Here is a 19,311-nt window from a genome sequence, read left to right as displayed (position 1 = left end):
AGGAGTTCGATGCCCTGCTTAACTAGATTGTTCCTGTTCGTATAGTTTTCGTTCTGCAGTACTTCGTTCTATACAGATTTCTGCCATACAATCAAAAAATAAAAGGGAAGGAAATTATTTTAGGAGTGAGATGTTAGGAAATTCTGAAAAAGAAATCGGTGCTAATTGTAGTCTTCTCTGCAAAATTAAGCCAAGCTCACCACTTCCCTGTCCCTCTCTAAATGCCCCTCACCCGTTTCCTCCTCTGTCTCCCCATTACTCACAATCTCTGTTCACCCCATCCCTGATGTGGCCAGCAGGTTTCCGTAGGGATGCAGTGCTGGCTTTCGTGCCCTGGCTGCCAGATAGGAACCATCTTTACTGCTCCAGGGTGAAAATGATTTTTTGGCTGATGATGGACCAAAAATGGCCTCTTCTATAACAGTCATTGTGATTATAATACTCCACTAGGATTTTTTTTTCCTGAATACTCTATAGCGTATTATAGTTGTGGTGGCCATGGGATATGAGTACAAAAAGAAAAAAGGGTTACAGCACAGTTTTTACTGTTTCAATTTATTCCCGAGTTATGTTGTGTATTACTTTCTTTCTTTTTTTTTAACATGGACAACAGCTTCGAATAGCTTTGAAATGTTTGGTTAATATTTAAGCTAGGGAAATCTCTTTCCTCTTCCCAGGTGGGAGGAGAGAGGACTGGCATAGCAAATATTACCTTTGTTTCTTTAAATTGAGCAAGCTTCTGTAGCAGCGTGGTGGGGATATCTTTTTAAAAGGAACATTAAGAAAACCACTGCTCCTTTTTTCCTTTGGGTTCTTAAATGCAAATAGCCTAGACACTGAATGCAAGGACTGAAATTCCCTAGAACTAGGAGGCAAAACATTTTCTGTCCTGGAGCTAGAATTCAGAGCAACAGTTGAGTGTGTTGACCTCCTGCATTGCTATGTGCAGCCCCTATTGCCCCTCGCTCTGTGTGAGCTGCAGAGGAGGACAAAAGACAGCCAGAGGCCTCCGTGGCCCTGCTGCGTTGATCTGTTCCAGTGCAAGGTCAGTTGCCATTGCTTGGGAAAATGTGTCTTTTCCAAATCGCAGTTCTGATGATGGTACGTCAGTATGAAAACCACCAACAGAAATGTGAGTATGCCTCCTACTGTGAGGCTGTTTGAATTAGTAATATTGATCCACACAGTATGGTTAAAAGCATAATTTTAATGGGGTTTGTTGTTCTCTGTTTTTCCCATTGGAAATATTAGAAGAATTATTTAAAATGAGGTTTTGGAATCCATCTTGTTTAAAATGGAAAGAAATGTTGGCTCTTGGCCACTCAGGCTTTTCTCTTTCATTTCATTTCTTTCTTTCATTAGTCATATTAATAAAACATTAAAACCTCATTAAAAAAGGAATGCCTCTACATTTCAGACAAAACATAAAAAGAAAACAAAATACTAATCTACTTAAATTGTTAAGGAAGATAACGACCATGCTGTATAATTCTTGCACATCTTTGATCAGACAGACTTAAATATTCCCATTGTCCCTGGACAAGTTGCTCTGGGTTTGATTCTACCATCGGACAGGCAGCATACAGCATTAAGTTCTCCCAATCACAGTTTTCTCATATAAAATGAAAGATAGATTCCTAAATTATGTTTACCTCTAACATTTTATGAAATTTAATTCCTCTGGAAATATTATTCAGTGGTTTGAGAAACATAGTTGTTTTTGCTAGGAAAGTCTGTATTTTTAGGGAGGTTTCCAAAATAAGTCGATTCTAGGCTGCCATTAGGTCCCTAGCATGCTGTCAGGGAGGAGCAAATCATTCCTCTGTCACAGAAATCAGCTTCCAACCTCAGGAAGCCCTCTCGATGCCATGGACACGAGTCACGGGGCAAATGTAGCTCAGGGACCATCTCCCTGGGGTTTTTTGCCAGAAAATTTCGCCAGGCTACTGTGACCTCCCCATCTATCCGCAACCTCAGACAATTTTAGTTAAGCCCTGTCTGGAGATAATTTTGGCTTCTCTAAAGACCCAGTAATTTAGGAACTAAGCACATGACATTCCCTTTTGATAAGTCAGGTGTATTAAAAACTATTTCAAAAACCTTGACAAAGCATTTGTCAGAACCCTGTTTTCCCTTCTTTGAGTTTCCTTTCCCGCATGATCATGCTTAATATTATCAGGTTACATGTAGAAAAAGTATAATAAAGAAAAAAATGTTTTGAATTCGGCTTAAAAGAAGACAATTATATCTGATGACTTTAAAAAAATCAATTATCTTCTTTACTTCTGAAATTCTCATATTTTTCAATGTAGCTTTCAAAAAGGATTGCAACTGATGAAGTATCTCATAGGGTTATTCAAACTATATTTTGTACTATATAGTAAATAAATCGGACTCATTTTTTTTCAAGATTTAAATGTAAGAAACTCAGTGCATGGGCAAGATATTCAGATATAAATGAATCACCACTTGGCTGTGTGTATTCTATTGCCACACTCCTAAAAAGCTATCCATTGCATCTTAGAGAAAGATTCATTGTTTTGTGTGAAAACTGGCATATTATTACTAAACCCAAAGGACATTGTGACTTCAAATCTATCATGATATGGCTTCACTGCTGTTTTTTCATGCAGCAGCACTTCATTTGTGCTTATAAACTTCAGTGTGGTGCTCAGAAGGATTTATTTTTAAATGCAACATTCTGCCAGGATGCTGCTGTTGGAGCTCTTTGGAGGGAACCCTGCCCTGCCCCAAGGGAGATGCAGGTACAGAATGGCCAATTGTTAAGATTTTATAGATTCCAAGTCCTAGGTACACATTTTTCTCTGTGGCATCACTGAATTCTGTATCAGTCTCCTCTATCCACTTGTGAAATTCAACTAGGAAGTGTCAGCATTAAAGGAAACTTTTATTGTCTCACAAATCATTTTGAGTAAAATCAAGCTGGCAGTAGAAAAAAGAACTCAAAAACCATCATATTCATCCTAAAAATATATAAACTTGACAGTACTTGAAGATGTCCTTCTTATTGGGGGATTTGCCTATATTTGTCAAACTAGTTTACTAAAATCAATAACATTGAATACATTACTTTTTAGAAATTTCTATTAAGGTATAACATACACAAAAGCACACACATCATCTGTATTAAGTATACAGTATACATGGATGTACATAAACGTACATCCTGTGCAACAGACACTGAGTAGAACATTTCCAGCCCCCTAGAAGGCCCTCTCGTGGTCCCTTATAGTCAGTCACTCCACCCCCAGCCCACCCCACCCTTCCAGCAAGGATAGCCACAATCCTAACTAACAGCATAGACTCATTTTGCCTGATTTTGAGCTTTGTATAAATGGTATCACCCAGCATGTTGCTTTGCTCCTTTATTTCAGTTCTTTTTCTCAACATTATGTTTGCAAGGTCTATTTGTTGTTGCATGTACTTATATATCATTTGTTCTCATTGCTGTATTCCATTATGTGAATGTTTTATTATGTGAAAATACTAAAATTATTTATTCTTTCTACTGTTAATGGGTTAATTGGCTAATTTCCAATTTGAGGTAATTTGTAAATAATATTTCTATGAACATTCTAGTACATATCATTTCTGTTAGGTACATGCCTAGAAGTGAAATTGCTGAGTCATAGTGTATGTATATATTCAGTTTTAGCAGATGTTACCAATTTTACAAAGTAGTGGTAACAATTTACACTTCCGATAAGAGTTCTAGTTGCTCCATACACTTGTCAACACTTGAAAGTCTCTGTCTTTCTTCGTTGTACCCATTCTTGTACATATGTAATGATATCTCATTGTAGCTTTAATTTGCATATTCCTAATGACTAATGAAGTTAAACATGTTTTCATGTTTACAGGCCATTTTAGTATCTACTTTTGTGAAACGTCCATTCAAGTCTTTCGCCCAATTTTCCTATTATGTTATCTTTTTCTTACTGATTTGCAGGAGTTTGTGATTCTAGATTAAAGTGTGTGTGTGTGTGTGTGTGTGTGTGTGTGTGTGTGTGTGTGTCGTGAATATCATCTCCCACTCGGTGGATGACCTTTTCATCCCCTCGATAGTATTTTATTCTTACATTCTTATTCTTTTTTTTTTCAATTATAGTGTACTTTGTATCCCCATGACTATTTTGTAACTGTCAATTTGTACTTAATCCCTTCACCTTTTCACCCAGCCCCCCCAACCCTCCTCCCATCAGGCAACCATCATATATTCCTATTAATAGAGTATGTTTATCAATTTTTTTCTTTTATGATTAGCATCTTTTGTGTCCCATTTCAGAAATCTTTGCTTATTCCAAGGTCACAAAGATGTTCTGCTTCTCTCTTTATTGTTTTACTTTCTAATCCCAAAACACTAAGAAAACCTTGGGTGCCTAAAAACGTTTTTAACTTTAATACATTCCATTTTTCTATGCTTTTTGCTTATGCACTTTCCTCAACCATTCTCCCATACCCTCCTCTCAAAATACTAACCATTCCTCATCTTATTTTAAGAGATAGTTCATCCATGAAAACATTTATGACCCCAACTCCTAACCAGATGTAATTTCTTTCTCTCTTGAACTTCCTTAACATTTTGTTAATAATATATAACCCCTGACATATCCTGCCTTTTATAAGTATTAATGGATTTAACTATTTATGCTCTCTGGGGATATGGCATAGTGTAAGAGGAGTAGAAATAGTTTATATCTACAGTAATTGAAGCTTGATGAACTCCCTCTCTGTGTCAGGCACAGGATTAAGCACTTTTGATAGAAAAATCTCAATTAGTTCTCCTACATCCTGTAATGTAGGTACTCGTATGTGCCCCAATTTATGGAAAAGAAAATAGAGGGCTAGAGAAGTAAAATCACTTGTCCAAGATCACACAACAAGAAAGTGGAAGGCCTGGAAGTTGTTATCTGTCTCCTGAATTGGTGCTTTTGATGTCTTTAGAAGAGTGTTACCTATAGGATGTGCAATAGCGTCATGGTTATCCCAGACGTTCTGTGAAAATAAAAGGGATTGATTCATAAACAAGAAACTGAGGGTGGAAATTATATAAACCCAGACATCTACAGTATCTGTTAGTACTATATTAAAAGCTCAAAGATGTCTTACAGAAAAGAACTGTTTTAAACTTTGTTGAAGTCGGTATTTTCTATGTTATTTGATGACAGAATCTTTTCATATAACAACTTTACATATAATCTACTTGATGAAATGGTAGCATGACTTTAGAATCAGATGAACAGGAGTATGGACCTAGGCCCTACTATATAGTGAATAATCTTAATCTCTCTAAGCCTCACCCTTCTCATCTATAAAATGGGGAAAATAATATAAACCTCATAGAGTTGTATTACAATTTAATAAAATAAGGGATGCAAATCACTTAGCACAGTACCTGGCATAGAGTAGAATCTCATTAAATGGTAATAGTTGCTATTATTTTATTACCATCTCTTAGTAAGTAAAATACATTCTGTCTGACTCAATTTATAATCCTTGTAGCTGTCAGCACTGTGCCCATAAGTATTTATTGAATTAAATAACTCTATTATTTGGAAAATATTATTTGAGATAAACATATTCTAGGAGTACATCTTACAGAGCATTAAAAATTCTTATATATTTTAGTTATTTTAGTATCAGATAATATATTAAGATCAAACAAAGTTTCAACTAATTCCAAGCTGCAAAGGAGATGTAGTTTAAATTTCTTAGTTTGATGGTCAAATGTTCCTATCTATTGCTGGAGAATATGTCTATATAACTGACGTGTTTTCAGGTGTGCAACTTGGTAACTATAGCATAGTAGTAAAGAACAGAATTTAGTAGTCAAATTTCCTGAGTTTGAATCCTGGCTCTTCAACATACAAGCTACATGAAGTTAGGCTTAACCACTTTGTTCCTCGGTTTTTCATTCTGTAAAATGGGGCTAGTAATAGTACCTTGTTTAAATAGGCTGAGAGTATATGTGGATATATACTTATATATACTCATTTAATATATATAATGGGTGCATATGGATATATACAAATATGTATGTGTACTTATATGTGTGTATACATATGTCCACTCATGTAACATTCTTAGGGTAGTCCATATGAAGCCATATATAATGTATCTGGCACACAGTATGCATGATAAAAATATTATCTCTATTATTATTCTGTGGCCTTTTCAGAAGCAAAACCCTTTATCAGTCATATCCCCTATGCAGAAGCCCTCTCCTACTGGACACGTTTGATGGTAATTTGTTTTCTTTACATGGCAAACTGATAAAAGAATGGAAACGATAAGAGAAGAAATTGTTGGTGATTATCCTGGTAAGAGAGAAAATTACTCAGCATAACGTGCAACAAAGCTGGGAAAGCAATAAAAAGAGAAAACTGAGTTTGGTAGAAAATCTGAAATGCCACTCATTTAATTTATTTAAAGAAATCTTTGGGAGTTCTATAACTGATGTTATCTCTACCTAATAGATTTTTATAACACGTTAAGTTGTTGTTGTTTTTTCCGTACTCACTGAAGCAGACATACATAATAATGGCATAAGAAGAAACTACTCTTACAGGATGTAGAATGTATACAGATTTGATCTCATTCTGCGAATGCTTCTCCAAGCTGACTTTACGTGATTTTAGCAAACTCTCCTTTCTAAGAATGAAGTCATCTGTTTGTTTGTGTCATGGTACATAAAGAAGGGCCACTAGGAGGCCTCAAAGCTATCACCTAAATTGACCATCAAACTTATGTTTCTAAAGTTCAAAGACTAAGGCAATAATTGCAAGTGTCACCTGGTCCTCAGATTAGGTTTTATTGTGATGGAGTATGACATAATCCACTGACATAATAAGGCACCTATTATGTTACAGAGGCAGTTGGCTGAAATAATAGGTTTCTTTATGATCGTAGTGTTGAGTTGCCTTTCACGTATTATTAGTTTCATAGCTATAGATGAATACAACTTGGATTTTACCATCAAAATAAAATTTATGGGAGAGGGTTAATTACATTCTTATGGGAGATTATATGGACATGTGTAATTTCCACAGTGATAATGGAGGCTGGTTGATCTTTGGGGTATGCACACTTGTTTGTATGTAATTTTTCTACTGGGAGCTTGATAAATATATATATGTCAAGTATAAAAAAGCCTTATTATCAAATAAAGTGGAGCCCTATTATGCCTTGATTCATTATGATATATACAAGGTTGTATCCCATGCTTTGAAACAGAACTACCTATTGGAGGTGTCTTATATAATATTACCAAATAGTTTGAAAGACAAAGGTTGGCCTGTTACATGAGAATAGCAACAATATAAAGGGTACATTAAACCACCCTTTGTGTTGAAATACCTGCTCATTATATTTTCACCCTTTCGTTTTTTTTCCTTAGTGATTCCTTGAGTTTTAGAGAATTAAGCATTTCTTTGCAGGGGGCTATGCATTTGGGCCAAATTTCCGCTGGTATCTCCCAATGACTTTCCAGCATCCCGAGGTGAAGAGAAACACTTCCCAGCAGTAGCTGCAGCGGCAAAATCTGGAATAAGGTGACAGAGAGATCAAAACACGAACTAACCTGTGCAAAAAAAGCACTTTATCCCCATTCATTTCCCATTTGCAAAAACTTCCTTTGAAGCAATCAGCCTTGGTGAGGCAATATTAAAAAGCAGGCTTTAAAAGTGAAACAGCAAGGTTGAGGTGAGGGAATTGATGAAAGCATAGTTTATATTTATTCAGAAGTACTTTAAAACAATCTGTGTTTAACATGGCAAATTGTCTGTCATTAAAATGCTAATGAAATGGTAAACAGCTGCTAAGTTTTTTATGCTAATGAATGGTGGTGGCTTAGTCACTCTCAAGCCTGGTCTTTATTAGCATAGAGATTTGATTGGGTAAGGAGGATCATTGTGTATACTGACCTTTGTTGATGGAGCAATCTGTTTGTCAAGTTCCTTGTTTCATTCTATTTGATTTTAGTTTGTTAATACAAAGTGAGTCTTGCCAGGCCCTGGGGGACCATGTATTACATAGTGTTATCAGAGCCGCCATTGTGGGCTTAGAGAAAGAATTTGCTTTTGGGGGGAGACCCACGATGGCAAAATAATTATACATTTGTTCATCAGGCAGCTTTAAATAGAATAATTCTGTAAACTTTTTATACTTTAGACTTTTAACAATTATTATCATTGAAAATTGTAAAAGTCTGTTGGTTGAACATAGAAATATCTGCTTTTTTAATTTAGTTACGATTTTAAAACAAAGCTTTTAAAACGAATATTTTAGTAAGTGTGTCTGCAACATTTGACATATTGGTATAATACATCATCTTGGATCTACAAGCTCTAAAATTAGCAATGAATGTAGTGTTACCTAGTTAGAAGGATAATGTGTAATACAAGGTGCTTCTGTGAATGCCAGGCTGAGATCAGAGCATTTACTTTGGCATCAGAAAAACAATCATTGCTATTTGATCTACATATACTTTTTGCTAATTCTCTTTTTGCTGAGTCCTACTCTGTATTCCCTAAAGGATAGGGTTGACCTGAAGACTGTCATTACAGATAAATACTTCAAATGCCTTTTTCTTTTTTTCTGTTTTTAGGATCAATGTAAATGAGGTATGACAGTCTATTAAACACCATTGCCAATAATGTTCTGGAATAATTTGAAATATAATTCAGAGTTTATTAAAGAAATTCAGTACCAAAAAAATCATTGAAATAGGAATTTTAATTATTCTGGGACACTGCATAAGAATATTGGTGGGAATTTTAATAGTTGGAGTGTTTTTCCATACTGTTCATTTTTCCATACTGTTCTTGAAGGCAGAGGGGATTATAGGTGTATCATTATTTGTGGTCCTATATAGGCATGCCAGGAGAAATTGGAACCCTCACACTCTGCTGGTGGTAATGTCAAGTAGTTCAACTGTTTTGAAAAACAGTCTGGAAGCTCCCAAAAGATTATTATGGAGCCCTATTATGCTAATGAATGAGATTATGACCTCATGATCCCCAATTCTAATCTTAAGTATATATCTAAGAGAACTAAGATCATATGTCCACACAAAAACTTAGAAACAAATGTTCATAGCAGCATTATTCATGATAGCCAAACAGTGCAAACAGCCCCAATGCCCATCAACTGATGAATGAATAAGCCAAAGGTGGTCCGTGTACAATGGAATATTAGCCAGCCCTAAAAAGGAATGAAATTCTGATATATGTGACGACATGGATGATCTTTGAAAAAAATGTTACACCAAGTGGAAAGAGACAGTCACAAAAGACCTCATATTGTACAATTTCACTTAAATCAAATGCCCAGAATAGACGAATCTATATAGAGACCGAAAGTAGATTAGTGGTTGCCAAGAACTGGGGGTGTTGGGAGCAAATGAGGCGTGACTGCTAATGGGTATGGAGTTTCTTTTAGGGATTGTGAAAATATTCTAAAATTGTAATGGTTGCACAGCTCTGTGAATATGCTAAAAACCATTGACTTGTACACTTTAAGTGGGTGAACTGTCTGGTATGTGAATTATGTTTCAATAAACCTGTTATATTTTTTTTTAAAAAAAAGGCACACCAGAGCCTGTCTCTCAGAGTGCCACCTGCACCAGTAGTTACTTGTCTGCAGTAGGTAGAAGCTCCAGGAGAAAGAAGAATGCTTGTTACTAGACAGAAATGCTTTAAATCTCCTACATGTGGGCTAAAGCAGATATCTAAAGAGATGACAGCTAATATAATTGTTAAAAGGGAGAGTTGCCAAAATAATACAAGGCTCATTAGACGTAAAAGTTGAAGATAAAAGTTTGAGTTCCTGTCCCACCTCCTCCCTGCACCCCAATACCCTGCCCCTACCCAGGTCACAATAACCCCTTTTAGATTCTCTAACTATGCAAGGTCTAAAACACCTATTTTCCACTTCTAGTTTCTGGTTTGTTTGTTTTTTTAGAGAACAAATTGCATCATAACTTTCTTGGGAGCAGGCAGTAACTGTAAGAGTCCAAGTTTCCTTTCCCTTGTAAAACCATATAATTATCTCTGATTTGCCTAAAACATGCCTGCTAGCCATCCAATAACTGAATAGTAAAGACCCATCAGGCTTCAAGAGGCTCCTCCCCTGCTCTCCTATATTTTTGGCTGGTCAGAGGCAATGTTAGACAACAGGCAGAATGGTCTCATTCTGCCCCACCTGCCAGCAGGACCTCTGTGCTGTGTACCTCAGCCAAGACTGACCAACCATGGTCCTTGCCGTGGGGAAGCATTCTGCATCACTGTCTTAGACAATGAACAGGAGACCCTTTTAAACTGTATTTTCTCCTCCGGTGCCATTTGCTTCCTTCAAGAGTAACTCTCTTGCTTGCAGGTTGCAGCGCAGCAGTCTTGCTTTTGCACTGTAGGTTGGGGAAGGAGATGAATGTGAGCGAAAGATTGAATTTATTTTTGTTTTGTTCTTGGCAGGCAGTACATGCCACACTCCCGCCCTTCCTGCTCTTGTGCGCACACCTACCCTGATGATGCAGCCTTCACTGGATATCAAACCATTTATGTCTTTTCCAGTGGACAGTAGTTCTGCTGTGGGACTCTTTCCAAATTTTAACACAGTGAGTACACGCATTTTCATTTTATTTGTGTCCTCCTCAACCTCTTTTGAGAATAACCAATCGATGTAGCATGTTTCCAAAGTGTGTAATTTTAGACCATATATTGCTTACACTGCTCAGCTGTATTATGGAAGATACACCCGTGGCAGTTAGTCTGAACAATAATCAGCGTATTTATTTTCCAAGTGTTTCCACAGGTGACTTTTCACCTGTTGCTTTGAGCAATGTTGGTAGACTTTTCAGTGGCTTGAGCACTCGTATCATTTCTGGGATGCTGTTCCTGTGCTCAAGTACACAATTTAGAGATATACGCCACACTGATTTTTCCTGACTAGTCTAAAGAAAATAAACAATGTATATGGTTTACCTGGGTACATTTTTATTTGGGAGATATTTTAGATAAAGACTCTTAGACAAACAGAATTTTTATTTGGAGGCTATTGTGTATTATGTGAATCTGACTATTAGTAAAAAGAAAAAAACTCATTTTAAATTTACACATACGTATTAGTTGTCTACATGATACTTTGACGTTCACTTTAAAACATGTGAAAAAATGTAAGTGAATTCCCCATAATTACCAATGTTCTTCACTCGGGTTGGTTGACTTTTTACCTGAATGAAAGACATTTTGTAGGTGTGCCAAGTGGAGCATGACATCTTTCAACAATAGCATTCAGTATAAAATCACTTCATAGTCAGATTCTAAACTTATAGTAAGAGAAAAGGTTAAACAGTTCAGGTGATTGCATGAATTATGTCTGTTCAGTCAATAAATACATGGTATTTGGAGCATGATGGTGTATATAAATGATACAGAATTTTAGAAGCTGCCATAATCAAGAAAAAGAATTGCATTATCAACGCCACCAGACAGTGAGTACCTGAAGTATAGTCAAATGTTTCCTTTTGCAAACTTATCTTCTGTATGAAGTGAAAAAAGCAAGAAGATTCTTCCTCAGGGGCTGTAAATAAAATCTGCTGACAGACCTTCTTTGTGGCTTAGCATGGTAACATAATTAGAAGTTAGAGGATCAGCCACCTAAGGAGTAGTGGCCTTGACTTACCGAGTAAACAGTTAAATGTTTTTGTCTTCTTGGGGATTTTCAGAGACAAGTCAGACAGTTTTTCTTTGTTTGTTTGTTTTTGTTTGTTTGTTTGTTTGTTTTGTGTGTGTGTTTTTTTAAGGCATAAAGGCTGAGCATCATTTCTAGTGCAGTGGAATGGCTCCGTAAGATAAATCACACCTGGTCACATTAATCCATCAGGAGTGACTGCCCCAAAGACCTTGCCGTTTCAGGGAGCTTAAACTAAAGCATGCCTGTTATAGCCTCTATTGAAACATAGGGGATACATAATTTAATTTGATTATGTACTTCTTAAAACAATTACTAGGTGTTTCTATTTTGATTAATGTGCATTTGGAAGACAGCATTTGTAGCTACTGCCCAGGTGCAATCGCAGTCAGGAAGCATTGATACTGTGGGTAGGTATGAATAGTTCACCTCTCTGTATTTTTTTTTCAACACAAGTAATACATAGATACTTATTTCAAAGACTTGAATAAAACATTAACATTCAAAGCAAAATGTGACATTCACCATCCTCTGCCCCTGCAAACGCACTTACTCCCTTTGCTAGAGGAAAATACCCTTTGCAGCTGGTATGCCTCCTTCCAGCCCCCTTCCAGAAGTGTATTATTTATATACCTAACGGGAACTCAATCTCAGTTGTCTTTTTACAACTGTGATCATCTGATTAGTGCTATTCTCTAAGTCATTTTTTTCAATTATCAAAGTGCCTTATATATACCTCTCTGTTCTTAAAGTCTGTAAGACAAAACTGGAAAGAATATTTTCATAAAGGTTTTTGTTTTATTTTTAAGATAAAAATACAGGTTCATAATGTCTTACAAGGTTGTGTAGGGCTTCCAGATGTACTAACTTGCCTTTTTATTTGTTTCTGTATTATATACCGCAATTAACCTTATGATATATTTGATAATATCCAAATAATAGTTTTACTAATAGAAGCTCTTTTTTTCCTTCTTGGAAGAAAATAGACTTGGAATTTTCAAATGAAAATACTTTTTGGTTAAGGGGGAGAATATAGCAAAGAACTTCATGAATAAATCATTTTACTCTATTATATCCAAGCATTTATTGGACAGAGAGCCTTTTTGGTAGTGTGGTAAAATTTAAGTCATTGCAAGTGGGACTCACAACCATTTTGTAAATAAATGAATTTATAGGATCATCGGAGGGTAACCTGTAATTTTTTTTTCACTGAACCACTGTTTTAATTACTGAAATCCTATTCCTATAGGCTTTTCCATTCTAGTGTCCAACTCACCCAATAGATTTCCTGAGGTAATTTCACAAAAAACCATTATCAACATTTTCCTCGAAAACCATTTTTATATTATAATAATAATTACACTAGATTATTGTATATTTGTGATGTTTTACATTCTTCAAAGGACTCAGACTTTAGAACATTTTAGTAGACCATGATTATTATTCCTATTGTCTAGAGGAGGAAAAGAGTTATTAAAGGAAGAATTGAGACTTGAATTAGAATCTTCTAACTTTGAAACTCGCATTCTGGCTCTTTTCTGTCCTTGACTTTTGGACCATGTCACTTCCCACCTCATTCATTGTGAACAAGTCTCAATCAAAAATCTTTTGTGCTCTTTTCTGGAGACATGGTAGACAATTTTCAGAAGAATCAATAAGTAGAAAGATGAAAGGATTCTTTGAATGCTTGAAATGAATCTCTCTACAGACAATATCTATGAAGCAGAATATATTTTAAAAACAGTTACAATTTTTTGCTAACAAATTTTGAAAGTATATTTTACTCAGTAGTCCACTTCTTTTTTGAAAACCAAGGTGAATGCTACTTTAATCACTTTATTTTTAATCATGATAATATTAGTAAACATAAGAAATCCATTTTAATTCACAATTATTATCAATAGAATAAAAACACTGTATAGTCTGAGACCATAGATGAAAGTTTTAGCAGTTTAAAGTTTTACTATTTTCTTTAAGTGCATTTAAAAAAAAAGAAAAAAAATATATATATATACTCAATATATATATATATATGTGTGTGTGTGTGTGTGTGTGTATATATATATATATATATATATATATATATATATATATATATATATATATCGAGTAATGGCTCCCTCTTGTTTTCATAGTGGAGTATGGTAATGTTACATCAGAAACAGCAAGAATGAAATGGGATTCTGTCATATTCCAAAATAGGCTAGGTGCCTGTTCTATACTAAACTGTACACAATGAAGAGATACGCCTCAGAGCGCTCATTTTAGTGTCTGTCTTGCCTTATGCTCCACAACTGACATAATCTCTGTGTCAGTGTTTATATGTGAACAATAAGCAAATAATTCGAAACACTGACCAAGCAGAATTATGAAGAGCCGTGTAGAAAAGATGGAGTTTGAATCACTGATAATTTATGATGGGCTATAAGTCAAGGATTCATGTCTGGAAAATGACGATGCTAACTCTGCACCTCAGCAGTTGTACTTCACAGAGGGGCTGTTTTGAGCCACTTACAGGTAAAAGACTGTGCAAAGAAAAACATAAATTTTTTAAGATCTTAACTTTTATATCTAAAGCTTAATAGGCTTCTCTGCCTGGCCATCCACTAATACTAACTTTCAATCCTGCCACCCTACCTTCAATTATTTGTTGTTCAGAGCTCAACTTAGCTATCACCTCCCTCACAGGACGTCTTCTGTGACTCTTCATGTCTGGATTAGGAGTCCATTCTCTGTATTTCCAACGCACCCCCCAGATTACCTCCATCATTGTAGTTGTCAAACCATAATCTAATTACCCAATTATTTTCTTCACTGGAATGTCAAATCCTTGAGGACAGGAATATACAGCATTTATCTTTGTTTGCTTGGTGCTCAATAACACTTTTTTGAAGGAAGAAAGAGAGGAAGGGAGGAAGGGAGCAAAAAACAGAGGAAAGGGCCCCAGTTCCTTGGTGTTGAATGTCCATGCACCCCCATTCAGCAACAAGAAAACCAACATTTCTGATCTCCTTCTAAGTAAGAGGTGATAGGCCCAGGGGTTTACTTTTACTTTTATTTTCCTGAGAATTGTCATTCTTTTTTAATCTAAAGCAACAATTAGTTACAAACTTCTCCCCAGATATAGTACCAACTTTCTCTGTAGAAATGGTATAGAAACTTTGCAAATATTTACTACATTCCTTGTCCTAGTCTTAAAAGCTTTTAGTAAAAAAAACAAAATCATTAGTTATTGAAGCTTATTGAAAACATAATATATGCACTAAAGAGTTCTGGGTTTGAGAAAGAAGATAAACAAAACAAATAAACCAAAATTACCTCAGGACCCAAGAAACTGATAAGAATTAGATTAAATAGACTAGAAAAGGGAAGATAATAAAACCAAGAAATATAGGCACAGTGAAAATAATTACTGAACTTTATAATATTCAAGAAAGAATGAAATTTTCTGTATGCTAGTAGAGCTATTTTAATTTATTCTCTGTACTTTAAATTTGCCAAATGTTCCATGGCTGTTCTTTAATTGTTGTACATGTTTTGGTAGCTTCCAAAATATATGCAATTGTTTCTTCTATTACAATTAGAATCTACCATGTCATTTACTATGGATCCAATTTTTATCTTTATTCAACTGAGATAATACTTGGTGTTGAATGCTTGGTGTTTAACAACTCAGATAATACTTAATGTTAAATTCTCCTGAAGAAAACATTTCTTCAGAGTTGAAATAAATTGCATATTTACCAGTATCATTTTAATATAATAAAATAAATGTAGTAGAAGAAACATATACACACATGCTATAATGGACAGAATGTTTGTGTCCTCCTCTCCAAATTCATATATTGAAGTCCTAACACCCAAGTGAAGGTATTTAGGGATGAGGCTTTTGAGAGATAATTAGGTAGATGAGGTCATGGTGGTGGGGTCCTCATAATGGTATTAGTGTCCTTATAAGAAGAGACCTCAGAGAGCATTCCCTCATCCCATCACATAAGAACATGGTGAAAAGGCAGCCATTTGCAAACCAAGAAAAGAGCTCTCACCAGAACCTGACCATGCTTGCACCCTGATCTTGGACTTCCTGCCTCCAGAACTATGATAAAATAGATTTCTGTTCTTTAAGTCACCCAATCTGTGGTATTTTGTTATGGCAGCCCAAGCAGACTAAGACATATATGCGATGTATATATTGTATGTGATGATAAGTAGGTCCGTTTCTTTCTAACAGCCACATGTTGTGTACATGCACAGATGTATTTGTTGGACTCTCCAGAGCTATAGCTATAATCAAGAGCTGCCTTGAGACCACAGTCACCTGTCAGTTTCTCTGCAGATTGGCATGTGTTTTCCATGCCTATTTATTTCAAATGTCTTTGTCAGTCCTGTCATGTTTTTGCAATTGCTCCAAGAAAACACAAGCACAATGGAGGTCATTGCTGCTTTATTGCAAGATGCTCAACCATCTTATTTTTGTGAAAAATAACCTGATTTTTATGCCTACCTTGAAATTATTATTTTCCTGACGTAGATAAATATGTGGCGCAGAATAAAGATTATTTGTAAAGTCTCAAACCACTATGTGATTCTTTGAATCATCCATGATTAGCTGTGAAATGATCTATACATTTACCATTTATTTTATCATTCTGGATTCTTTGAGATTTCGTGTCATTAATAGTTTGGCAATATTGATGAATTTTTAATTTTTTTCTTTCTTGTAGTAGAATTAAATACTATATTTGTCAAGAAAGTACAAAATAAATAAATTGGGAGTCAAAATCACATTTGCATTGCTATTAATTCATGCCATGTTTCACATGAAGTGTTCTTGTAGGGGAACCTGAAATGAGCTTGAACATTCAATTTTTTTTTCCTGCCTTTAATACCTTTGTCTACTTAATGAGGCCTTTATTTAAATACTTGAATATATATTTTTCTTTCATTTGAATTTTTCCCTTAATTTAAGTAAGACACTTTACCTCTGCTAATACAACCCAAATGTGAATTTTGCTGTTGAGTCTTCCTTTTTCCCTAGTAATGCTTTGCTGTCATTAGAAAGTTATGTATCCTACATTTTCTAGGATACTAGTATGTCCAGCTGCTTGAAATGATATGTGTATCCCCGTCAAATAAAAAAGAGACCATGGTTGAAATTTTATTTTCATGATATGCTTTAAATGTATTGAAGGGTAATATTCTTTTATATGTTCTAAAGAAAGGTATAGTATTAAAAAAATGCCAAGCTGAGATTTTCCATGGTTACTCCAATTTACGTGAAAAGGGAACAGGAGCATGGCCTATTATTGTCCTTAGACAAATCAACACTACCCCCAGATCATTAGGAAAAAAACTGGTTATAGGAAATCTTTGAAATGTGGTACAAAACTAACCAAGAGTTTGTACAAACAGTTAAGCATAGATTCCTGCCTAGAAAATTTTACATCCCTATTAAATATGATGGAGAGACAAATTATATAAACAGGACCATTGGGAGGAAAAACTGTATACTCACTGTGGTCTCCCTTTCCCTTTAAGACCACAACTATCCCTTTAAATTTAACTCATGTCCCTTGCCTTATTCAAAAGTCTCAAGATTTATCTACTAAAGACTTTGTATTCAAATCCCCTTTTTCTCTACTCATTCTTGAAACCCCTTTAGAATAGTAAGTCTTGTTTATGCGGTTTGCATGTCTATGTACACGCATGTGTACATAATGCGTGGTCATATATGTTCTCTCTAATTAATTTACTTGTTCAGGGTGCCTAGTGAAAGGCGTTCATTCATAACCACTTACTGAATGTGTGCATGTGCCAGCCCTTATGCTCAGGAGGGGTTACTGTGAATCAGATGGAAGAGCTGCTCCCTGAGAGAAATGACTTCCTCCTCTTACATAATTCACCATAACATAGCAGAGGATTTTGCTCATGGTGAATCATAGTCCATTCAGTTGATTCAAGTTGCCAAGAAACATCAGATTAAGACTCGATAGGCCTTATGGGGGAAGGGAACATAGGTTTCAGGAGGCTGAGAAAAGAGGCATCAGTAGTCCCACCATGCTATGTCCTCTTGCCATGTCCCTTCATTATCCTAGTCTCAACCTCACATGGCTCTGGACCTTCATCTCCAGTGCTAGAGTTTCAAGGATTATGTGTACTTGGAGGGTACATCAGATTTTCTGGCGAGACAGGCCTCCAGTCTTGGCGCTGTCCCAGGTCAGCATTTTTCAACAGTACAGTCAACTTGGAAAAAGTGTCTATGTCAGGCCCTCTACTTTAAAAAAAATGTATCTCATTCTTAACAAATCTTCAGTTAATTAAAAGAAGTCGAAATCAACAATAACCTTGTACCAAGCTTCTCAGTAAACAGGCCCTTTATGTGTGTGTGGTAAAGTAGAAGAATTTAATAAATATAAAAAGTAGCAAAATATTGTACAAGACATTCCCTCCCGCCCAGAAAACCTATTTCTAAATTGGTTGCTCTATAAAAACATTAATGGATGTTCCCTGAGACACTTTTATCAAAAGTTTGGGAACCTGTCTGATAAAACAGATCTTTCCTCTCCCCTCACCCCCGCCCCTGCCTCAAGATTTCAGGATTCTTACATTCAGAATTAAGTCTCAAGTCTCTTTTGGGGAAGAAAAATATGTTTTTGAATATTCTAGTCCCTATACTCTTATAGTTGCCATTGAAGATGCTAAAGATGAATTAGAGTGATGTTTATCAATCTGTGACGTTTCAACATCTTTGCTGAGCTCAGTAGGAGTTTTGGAAAAATACTTTTTTTTTTTTACAGATTTAGCTGTTAATTTAGGTTTCCTTACCCTCCTTTTTTATGTTCTGATGCTTGAAATAAGATGAGAAGAACATAAATTATATGGATAATACCTTTTTTTATGGAATTCTAGTATCAGAGGGCCTTAACACATTTTAAAGACATTCTACAATTAATTCTTTTAATATATCCATATATGAAATAGGCTACATGTGTCGTTGTTGTACCCTTTTGGCACATCAGAAGATTGAAGAATATAATCCAATCTTCTAATTTATTTCAGTAGACAGCTCGGCCACTGAAAAGAAAAAAGCTGAATATCAGACAAGCAAGAGCTAGTCTCTACCCTACCATATCCCAAGTTTAAATGTGTGTATTACTCACAGGTTGTTAAAATTTTTTAAGTACTCAATAAATCCCTGTGGCTCCTAAAGTCAGGTTGAAATACTCTCCTTTGCAGTATATTCTATTTAGAAGATAGATTTTTCTTGTCAACCTTATACTTGTTTTCCCTTGTTGTGAACAGTTTCTAGATCTGGTAGAGTAGAAAATATATCTGATCTCTTTCACAAGCTTATGATTTACAAATAATTAGGATTGTACAGAAAGTCTCCAACAATTAAAAACATGTGTCTGGGTCTAATTTATTTCTTTTCATCATGTAGACACCAAACTTCCATAATATGTAAAATGATTCGTTGTCATAATAATATAATCAAAATCTCTATTTCCAAATTGAGGTGAAGCTATTGGATGCTAAAATGATTACTAATAGCCACTATTACATGGCATATACTTAAGTTTCAACTTTTGAAGTACTTACCTT

The 19,311-nt window shown here is 35.4% G+C and overlaps 1 protein-coding gene across 9 annotated transcripts in view; it reads left to right on the top strand.

The window, feature by feature from the left end:
* Nucleotides 1-19,311, top strand: part of ZNF385B (zinc finger protein 385B) — a 375,248-nt gene that overhangs the window by 287,308 nt on the left and 68,629 nt on the right. For 8 of the 9 annotated variants that reach the window (XM_074338711.2, XM_019739352.3, XM_019739353.3 and 5 more), the window contains one exon: nucleotides 10,491-10,633. In XM_074338711.2, the coding sequence (XP_074194812.2) occupies nucleotides 10,491-10,633 (143 nt within the window). Of the gene's footprint in view, nucleotides 1-1,111; nucleotides 1,133-10,490; nucleotides 10,634-19,311 lie in introns of those variants that run through there. The other variant, XM_019739349.3, reaches the window with a different exon arrangement.

The sequence above is a fragment of the Rhinolophus sinicus genome, chromosome 17 (genome assembly GCF_057876585.1).
Source record: "Rhinolophus sinicus isolate RSI-liver-muscle chromosome 17, RSI-T2T, whole genome shotgun sequence".
Classification (NCBI taxonomy): domain Eukaryota; kingdom Metazoa; phylum Chordata; class Mammalia; order Chiroptera; family Rhinolophidae; genus Rhinolophus; species Rhinolophus sinicus.
This window is presented reverse-complemented; position numbering and strand designations above follow the sequence as displayed.